Genomic DNA, 10,336 nt, shown 5'->3' on the forward strand with positions numbered 1-10,336 from the left:
TTTAATTAATTCGGTTCTAATTTTACTATAAATTCAAACCAAATTAATCCATCTTCACCCCTAGAAAAAAAGAGGAACGAGAAAATGTTTAGGCCTTAGGGTACTTACAAATAAAAAGACCAATTGTCCTTCTCTTGTTTATGCAGATACCCGTTTAATACAACATGTAAATAGACAATTTTTCTCACCCTATGCCTTTCCTTTAACAATTGCAAATTTGCAATCGCAATCCAATGAACGTGTTAAAGGCTTAAAGCTCCTAGCGCTGATCGAATGAACATTCACGAAAAATAGAGCCAAAATTCTTTCCATCCAAAATCCTATCGATCATTATAGCCAACGTAAAAGGGCTAAAATTTTTATATATGAATAATTTTAATGTAAAATATAAAAATATTTGATTATTTTAGTGTTTTATATAATTGTAATAATAGTTGTAACAAAAAAATTTTTAATTATAAAAAAATAAAATGTCACTGATGTTTTGTAATAAAAAATATGATTTTAATTATTAAAATACAAAACGTCGATTTTAAAAAATATTATTTTAATTGTAAAAATATAAATGTTATTGATGTTTTGTAAATGATTATAGCAGTATTTAACACATAATTTAGTTTATTATAGAGGATTTCATATTTAGTAATACAATATAAAAAAGAAAAAGTTTACGTAGAAGTATAGTTAAACGAACGCCCATTCTTTCTTTTTTTAAAAAAATAATTTTATTAACTAATAAATATAGATTATTATATGAAAAAAATCAACAAATTTTAAAAAGCCATTTATTTCATTTCAAGCTCACAATATTTTTAAATAAAAATATATTAACCAAATACATTATTACCCTTAATTGTAGTTAGTAGAGTAAAGAAATTCCTTAAAAAAACTGTTATATTGTTCAACTTTCTGAGTTTTTGCAAAATCATGCAAAGCCTATTTCAGTCAAAATAACATGTATTGACGAATTTAAAAAATTTTAACAGTGAGAATAAAAATATATACTAAAATAAATTTTATTAAATATTATTAATTATACTAAAAATATAATAAAGATATGAAAATTTACAAGAGTTACTGTAAACTATTATTTTTAACATGCTATTCATTAAATACAATTTATAAAAATATTTTTTCTATTTCTAAAACTTAAACTTAAAATCTCATAATTAAATTATAAATAACTTGTTATTCTAACTAATTTTATTTTTATACACATTTAATAATAAAAGAGCGAATCAATCGACATATATTTGTCTATTGATATACTAGTATTTATAATTAGAAACTAAAATTATATATAAATACCAAAAAAGTTAAATCTATATATATAAAAGATATGTTGCTATAAAATAATAAAAACTTAATTTACAATAAATTTGTTCTCTTTCTTTTCAAAATAATTAAATATTTTTATATTTTTTAATTTAATTTTGATATATTATCAAATTAAAGATTTTATGCATCCATTCAATTATGTATTGTAATGTAAAAAAAAAATCTTTTACATTCATCATGTAAATATTTATCTAAAATAATAAATATGATGGAATGACTATGTAAAAAATATATATATTTTAATATATCAAAATTAACTTTCATATTTTTAAACAATTATTCTACTATTCATTACAATTTTGAAATATTAATTACCTCCCATTCAATTAAAAAATTTATTTGTTACAATATTTATGACATAAAATACTGTTTCACCCAAAATAGTTGTTACAAGCAAACTTATTTCAGAGTTAAGATTAAAAAAATATTATATAATTTTAAAATAAAATTATTAATTAAGAAATAGATATTATTCTTTTTTATCTCAACTAATTTTTGAAGACAAAAAATACTAGTAGTTTTACTTATATTTAGAAAACTAATATTTAGTTTGATAATTAATTAATTTATTAATTTCAAAAAAATATTATCACTATTCATTAATTTTTTATTGAGTTAATTTATTTAATTAATTTTAATTTTGATATTAAATCAAATTTAACAAAATAAATATTGTTACATGTTAAATTTAATAAAAAAATTTATTATAAATCTCAAAATAAAATTTTATAATTTTTTATGGAGGTAAAAATATAATTATACTGGGGACAATAATATATATTTGTATAAAACTATTACTTTTTTTTTTTCAAAACTTAGTGAGGGCAAGTGTCCTCCTCCTTTGAACCTCAATCCGTCCCTGATAACACACGTCTAAATACAAGTCTATTTACATACATTCTTCATGTGCTGAAAATATTCAATTTCATCATTGTGGCATAACCTTTTGTTTTATTGTTAAAAAATACTATTGCTTATCAGTAGAGGAACCAAGGTGTTCTTAGCAACGATAATAATGATGATGAGAGTTAAGGCCATGATTGATCATGACCAACTCTGATAATATGTAAAGGTATTGAAAGAGATTAAAACCAAAGAGAAAGTTAATAGAATGAACTTAGAATATGAAATTGAATTGATAGTGGAATGAATTAGTTTACACTTGAAGCTACCTCACTTATCTACATACTAAGAATGAAGGATAACTCATCAATAGCTAACACTTAATTGATCCTATAACAGATTCTCACTTCATCTAACTAACTCTGTAATGTTAACTAACTCTATTGCATATCACACATGTCACCACTCATCACTGTCTTCTCCATTAACGTTTCCTCCTTTTCTTTGGCCAAAGCTACCAGTAAGCACGCTGACACATGTGCACATACATATATATTGCATTTTTCATTTCTTCTCCTTTTATTTTTTATTCTTCTTCATTTCATGTTCAAACCCTAGCTTTATGACTTTTTGTGCTTTCACAAGTTTTAGGCGTATTGGAAAAAGTTGTTGATCATGTACTTGCTTGCTCAACTATTCTTTTTATATTATTATTTTTTTCATAAGCTTTCTCCTTCCAAATATTTGAAACTTCTTCAAAAGTCCACCTTTTTGTCTTTGGCATGCAGAAAATCATAAAAACTATTGCAACACAAGCAACAGCCAAAAGAATCATAAAACTCACCAAGCCCAATCGCATCCATAAAAGAAAGGAAGTTAATAGACATGATGACAATTATTGCAGACATGCCACCACAAATTCCTCTAAACTCTTCAAGGTATATCTCAGTGTTCACAGCCCAAGGAACAAGACCTATTCCAGATGCAAAGAATATAATATACAAAGCCAAACCCGCAATAGCAAGCCATCCATAAACTAAACTCGGGTTGCCATGTCCTCTAACATGACATGAAACAGAGAGTAGGATTAAATTGGTACATTTTAAATTCAATTCATACCTTCTTTTTCAAGAAATCATTGCACATGTTTTAACTAACTAGTTTTCTCTCAACTCCACACACTAATAGTAGACACTCTCTTGACACATATTTATGTAGAAAATTTGTTTGGTTCTTAAAAAATTTGTATAATTGTATCTGATTTGTCTAAAAAGTGAGAGATGAAGAGGTGGATCTCATCTTTTATATTTGTCATGTAATTAAAAAATTAGTCATAGTAAAAGAGATCATTTATGTATTTATTCTAACATTGATTTTCAACTATCCTTGTACAATATGACATCATATATATATATATATATATATATATATATATATATATATATATATATCAATCAGTGGTTATAAACAATTTTAGTATCATAAATATATAAACTTAATATTTTTTAATCAAATATATATATATATATATATATATATATATATATATATATATAAATAAGTGGTGTTAAACAATTTTAGTATCATAAATATATAAACTTAATATTTTTAATTTAGAGATTGATCACAAAAATATGGAAGATCATTTATAAAAATATAATTTTTTATTTTTTATATATAGCAAGGTTGATATATATAAATATATAGTATTTAAAGTAACACATTTTTATATTTTTGTAATATAATATTTTTTTCAAATTAAAAATATTTATTAATATTAAAAATATTATTTTAATTTTAACACCACCTTTTAAATATTGTTAACATTGTATAACTATCGTAGCCTTCGTTCTTAATAAAGTAGTTTTACATATGTGTACAGTAACATAATACGACGTTAGTAAAAATACTTACTTTTTACATTGAGAGTGTGAATAGTTATCCAAATTAACAAATTTGATTATATGACTATATAAAATTAAATGTTATATAATATTAATACATCAAAATTAAACTATTTATTTTATATCTTTGTAAAATTTATCAATCAAATATTTTTGGATAAGATTTGAGTTCATTCTAATGTAATAAAATGACATTTTTTGTCCATAATAAATTAATCAAATCATAATGACTGTACATGGTCGAAAATAGCCAAGTATATACTGGGAGGAACTAGAAACGATAGCATGAAAACACATCAAGAGTATGAAAACTGGAAAGAAAACTAGAAAGAAAGCTAAGAGAATGAACTAAATATTAAATTGAATTGATGTTGGAAGAATGTATTAATTTACATATGAAGCTTCCTTACTTATTTACACACTACGAGTGAAAGATAGAGAAACACATCAATAACTAACACTCAACTGATCCTATAACAGATTCTCACTTCATCTAACTAACTCTGTAATGCAAACTAACTCTACATTGCTTGTCACACACGTCACTAGAGTCTTCTCCCTTAACACCCCCTCCGAAATCTCTCTCACTCTCTCAACATGTCTCAAGATTTGGAAGTGAGAAAAGGGCCATGGACCATGGAAGAAGACATGATCCTGATCAACTATATAGCCAATCATAGGGATGGTGTTTTGAACTCTTTGGCCAAAGCTACCAGTAAGGACACAGACACATGCGCATGCACATATATGTTGCATCTTTCATTTCTTCTCCTTTTATTTTTTGTTCTTCTTCATTTCATGTTCAAACCTTAACTTTATGACTTTTCGTGCTTTCACAAGTCTTAAACGTATTGGAAAAAGTTGCTGATCATGTACTTGCTTGCTCAACCATGCTCTCTATGTTTTTATCTTTTCCATAGGCTTTCTCCTTCCAAATATTTGAAACTTCTTCAAAAGTCAATCCTTTTGTCTCTGGCATATAGAAAATCACAAAAACTATTGCAACACAAGCAACAGCCAAAAGAATCATAAAACTCTCACCAAGCCCAATAGCATCCACAAAAGAAAGGAAGCTAATAGACATGATGACACTACCAACCCAATTAATTGTTGCAGACATGCCACCACATATTCCTCTAAACTCTTCAGGGTATATCTCTGTGTTCACAGCCCAAGGAACAGGACCCATTCCAGGTGCAAAGAATATAATATACAAAGCCAAACCCACAACAGCAAGCCATCCATAAACTAAACCCGGGTTGCCATGTCCTCTAACATAACATGAAGCAGAGAGTAGGATTAACGATCCAACCACACCTATTAAGCTACTAAGTGTAAGCTTCTTTCGCCCTACAATGTCAATAAGGTAAATTCCAATAATTGTGCCACCGGCATTAATTGCAGAAACAATGAGGGATAAGAACAAAGCCGATTCGTTTGATTTGAAGCCAGCCAATTGAATGATTGTTGGGCTATAGTACATTATAACACTAATACCGGTAAGTTGTTGGAATGCTTGAAGTCCAGCGCCACATATGAACGCAACTCTGATTTCTTTCAACTTAAATACATCACTGTATTTAACTTTGACCTTATCCTTTTGTTCTTGCTCCATGTGAGCTTCAAGAATATCTATTTCGTCCTCCAACCGAGGAGATGGGTATATCCTAGAAAGAACATTGGTGGCCTCCTCCTTCCTATTCTGCAAGTTAAAAGTAACTAAGCTTTTAATTATTGTACAAAAAAAAAATCAATATAAGGATTTATTTTACCCAAACTTTATAGGTGACTAATGACATAAAGTTGTCTTCATATGAAAATAATAGTTGATAATCATTAGATGATAATTTAGTTAAGAAAAAAAGTACAGGAAACTAATTTTTAGTTAGCTAACATTAGTTAACTTTAGATTTTATATTTATAATTTAAGTTTTAGGATCTAGAATTTAAGATAAACAAAATAACAAAATTGGCTGATGTTAGTTTAAAAAAAATTGGTTTCCAGCATTAACTTTAGTTTAACATATCAAATTATCTAATAGTTATTACCTATAATTTTTGCATAAAGAGAACTTCACATGAATGATCATTGATCTTATATCATCATTTACCTTCAAATATAGCCATCTGGGGGACTCAGGAAGAAAGACCATAAGAACCAACTGAATAACAGCTGGTGTACCTGCAATTCCAAGCATCCAACGCCATGTTCCAGGAACCTGCACACATAATTTTGCTCTTAGAAAATCAAGATGGACGAAGACAAAATTATTACTATTGGTATTGTTAGCTAAAGAGTTGGATATGCTTACTCTAGTCAAACCATAATTGATGACAAAGGAAAGAAATTGGCCAGTTGTGATCATAAGACAATTGACACTAACTAATCCACCTCTTATTTCAGACGGTGATACTTCTGCGATATACATAGGAGCAGTAACAGAGGCAAAACCTACACCTAGGCCAACAAAAAACCGGCCAACTATGATAAGAGTGGGATTTGGTGCGACGGCGATCAAGAGTGATCCTACTGCGAAACAAATATCTGCCACAATAGTGGCAGCCTTACGCCCTAAAGAATCATTAATGTAACCACCAATGGCGGCACCGAAAATTGCACCAATTAAGGCCATGGCAACTATTAGTTCCTGCAAACATAACAAAATGAGAACATATAATTGCTGCAAAATGGCACTCTACTCTAGTCCTACTGTGTCATAGTCATAGTTATGTGAATTCACAATTTATCTTTGTTGTCGAATGCTATATATATATATATATATATACTTTTCCCATTAAAAATTTTAAATGTGATGTATTGCGTACCACCTACCAATTTTCCTACCAGAACATATTGCGTTTCATATAACTATATGGTCACAATTACAAGCTACCAAACTAAAAGAAAATGAACAAAAAGACACTCTCTCTTTTACCTGAAGAAAACTACTGTTCTTTACAACTTCAAAATCATCTTTTATGTACGAGAGAGCGCCAGATATCACACCTACAAATGAAAACAAAATATATGCTATTTCATTTCTTTCTTTTTTTTTTCTTAATTAATGAAATGGTAGACAATACGCATATATGTATATTGTACCAGTATCATAACCAAATAGAAGGCCACCAATACCAGCTGCAAAAGTAACTCCAATAATGTAAAAATTTTGGGAAAATGATATTCTGCGCTCTGGATGTTTCTCCAAATAATCAGAGCTTCCTGCTTTAATCGACACGCACATATCAGCCACCATTGCTAGCTTGCTTTTATCAACTAGTTGTAAATTACATGTTAATGCGTGAGATCTAACATAGTTTTATAGATAATAAAGTTGTTAAATTTAAAAATTTTGTTGGATTTCTTGTTCCCTTAAAAGTCGATGGGCATATATATGATAACAACATTTGTTTTTTTTTATGAAGGATCAGTTTTATGTTGATGTGAACTTGCAACTAGATTACTCTCCCTTCTTTTTATTTCCTTTCCTACTTTCCGTTATTACTCTGTCACAACGAATATGTACTCAAATACCTACATATGTTAACATGATTGCTGTCATTTTGGATCCTTATATTAACTATCTTAATTTAGATTATTTTAATTCTTATGTATTGATACCATTTAATAATTTTCTATTTTTGTCTAATCAAATATATTTATAGTATTCATGAGCCTTTCAAGCTATAATCGGTGGTTATGTGAAATTTATTTGCTGATGTATTGATATGTTAGTTGGATGTCTATAAAAATCTAATTCACAGTGATATTTATTATATAAATTAAATCCAAATAATTAATACATGTGAATCATAAAAATTATTTGCATATATTTTCTTGCGAGAAATGTTAAAGATAATTTTTATTAATATTAGTTAATACTGTTAGCTAACATTTTATTTTTATATTGTTAGGAGTTAATTTTAGTATTTAAAATTTAAAATTTAGTACTTAAACTTTAAAATATTTACTAATATTAATTAAAAATAATAAATTTTATTGGTTATGGAACATTATTTTTTTGTTATACTAAGTTGAGTTGTGAGTATATTTCTTTGGTGGCTTTTTATAGTTGGTGAAAATTCTGTTATGTAATGTGATAGGCACTTATTACCTTCTTATTCAATGGTCAACAAATAGTATCTTCTGGTAAAAGAGATAAGCCGTGGATAATCACTTAAATAAAGATTAACTTAACTAACAACAACTTTATTTGTCATCTTTTTTTTTTTTGAAAGTAAGAGCTCAACACAATACAGTGGAGCGAACAGAGCTAGACAAGCAGCATACGCCTACTTAAATAACTAAATCAAACACATAAACTCCCCATGTCATCTTCGGCATAGCCATCAACAACAAAAGGGATCAACACCACTCCACTCATTAACGCTTCTCACGGTCATGTTAATGACTTCTTCAACATATCTGCTTTGATTCTGGAGAATCCTGTTATTCCTTTCCATCCATATATTCCAAATGACCGCACAAAAGCACCTCAGCCGCTGCTTACGATCCTCCTTACTCCTCGATTCCTCTGTCCAACTGAGAAAGTGCTCTTTCATCGAACCCGGATAAGACCATTGACAACCGAATCCTGATATCCAAGCACTCCACACCTACCACGTAAATGCACAGCCTAGAAACAAGTGATATACATGTTCCAATTCATTATTACATAGCACGCATATAGTATCTTCCTGTCTGATAATTCCAAACCAGCTCAGCCTTTCCTTAGTGTTCACCCTGCCTATTAAAACAAACTAAGCAAAAAGCTCCACTCTTGGTGGAACCAAACCTTTCCAAATGGTCCTTGTGAAGCTGTAGCTGGTTACCACCTCTGGGAGTGCTTCAACCTGCATCACCTGCACAAATGAGTTAGTTGAAAAAGCACCTTGCCTATCATATTTCCAAACCACTCGATCCTCTCTATTATTACTAATTTCACCGGTCTCAAAGCCTCATGTAATTGACTTAGAAGCTCCAATTCCCACTAAAAAAGCTCGTGCCTCCATTAGAAATTCCAAAACCACTCTATCCCATTCCAAAACCCACAGTCCCCAATAACGTATCCATATTAGTTTGAAACAGAGAAAAGCCTCAGGAACTGGTCTTTCAAAGATCCACATAGTAGCCATACATCCTCCCAAAACCGAGTCCGTCGCCCATCACCAATCTCCATGGACAAACTTGTAACCATCTTATCCCTTATACGTTCATTCATGATGTGCAACTGGCATATATCCTTCCATGGGCCTCCTCTTGTAGATAGTGCTTGAGTTGACAGTAGATCATTGGGATTCAGATTATTACATGAACATACAATTTTCTTCCACAACGGGCACTCTTCCTTTGTAAACTGCCACCACCACTTAAACAACAATGCTGAGTTCCGAATAATTGCATCGCCAACTCCCAAGCCACCTAGTTTCTTTGGAGCATGTACCATTTCCCATCTAACTAATGCCATACCATTCCTACCATCTTCCTTACTCTATATGAATCTTCTCTATAGTGAAATCAACTTCTCAGCAACAGCTTTCGGCATCTTAAATAGACTCAAATAGTACACTGGCAAACTGTTCAATACTGATTTGATGAGCACCAACTTTCTAGCTTTGTTTAGCACCGTAGCTTTCCACAAGCTTAGTTTTTCCTCCACTTTGTCCAGAATAGGCTTCCAAGTCTTCGCCATCCTCGGGTTTGCTCCTAAGGATATCCCAAGGTATTTAACTGGGAGAGTGTCCCCCTTACAACCCAAAAGGTTACACATACGCTGTGTCTACTGCTCTTCACAATTAATCGAAATCAAAATTAATACAGAGGTCTGACATCAACTCAAAACATCACAGAAGTCGCTTATAATTCTTAATAGTCTCCTCTTCTGGTGGGCAAAATAGAATAGTATCATCATCAAACTGAAGGTGCGACAATTCTATGCTATCCCTACCCACTAACAACGGTAATATACGTCCATTCCTGATCGCCTCTCCAACTATTCAATGTAGCACATCCATAACCAGTACAAATAAGAAGGGAGAAAGCGGGTCACCTTGTCTCAAACCTCTTTCCATTTTGAAAGGCTTAGATGGTGACCCATTTATCAATACTGACATAGATGCAATGGCCACACACTCCATAACCCATGCTCTCCATTTATGCCCGAAGCCCATCTTTTGTAATACCAAGTCCACAAAGCTCCATTTGACTCTGTCATATACTTTCTGGAAATCTAGCTTGATTATTGCTGCTT

The 10,336-nt window shown here is 30.1% G+C and overlaps 1 protein-coding gene across 1 annotated transcript; it reads right to left on the reverse strand.

Moving 5' to 3' along the window:
- Window positions 1-2,621: 2,621 nt before the first annotated feature.
- Window positions 2,622-7,342, reverse strand: LOC112757660 (inositol transporter 1-like). Its single transcript, XM_025806215.2, has 7 exons — window positions 7,189-7,342; window positions 7,022-7,092; window positions 6,398-6,733; window positions 6,197-6,304; window positions 4,962-5,787; window positions 3,026-3,154; window positions 2,622-2,710 (listed from the first exon to the last, which is right to left on the reverse strand). Exons 1-7 carry the CDS (start codon window positions 7,340-7,342, stop codon window positions 2,622-2,624), a joined length of 1,713 nt encoding a protein of 570 aa, XP_025662000.2.
- Between the last annotated feature and the right edge of the window lie 2,994 nt (window positions 7,343-10,336).

Source organism: Arachis hypogaea, chromosome 16 (assembly GCF_003086295.3).
Source record: "Arachis hypogaea cultivar Tifrunner chromosome 16, arahy.Tifrunner.gnm2.J5K5, whole genome shotgun sequence".
Taxonomy (NCBI): domain Eukaryota; kingdom Viridiplantae; phylum Streptophyta; class Magnoliopsida; order Fabales; family Fabaceae; genus Arachis; species Arachis hypogaea.

What these genes read in the sequence shown, in the direction of transcription:
- LOC112757660 (XM_025806215.2), bottom strand. Translation starts at nt 7,342, where the DNA reads ATGGTGGCTGATATGTGCGTGTCGATTAAAGCAGGAAGCTCTGATTAT. An exon ending in CCAGATGGCTATATTTGAAG is followed by an intron (nt 5,788 to 6,196) that starts GTAAATGATGAT and finishes TTTAACTTGCAG; the next exon opens with AATAGGAAGGAGGAGGCCAC. An exon ending in TATGGATGCGATTGGGCTTG is followed by an intron (nt 2,711 to 3,025) that starts GTGAGTTTTATG and finishes CACATGTGTCAG; the next exon opens with CGTGCTTACTGGTAGCTTTG.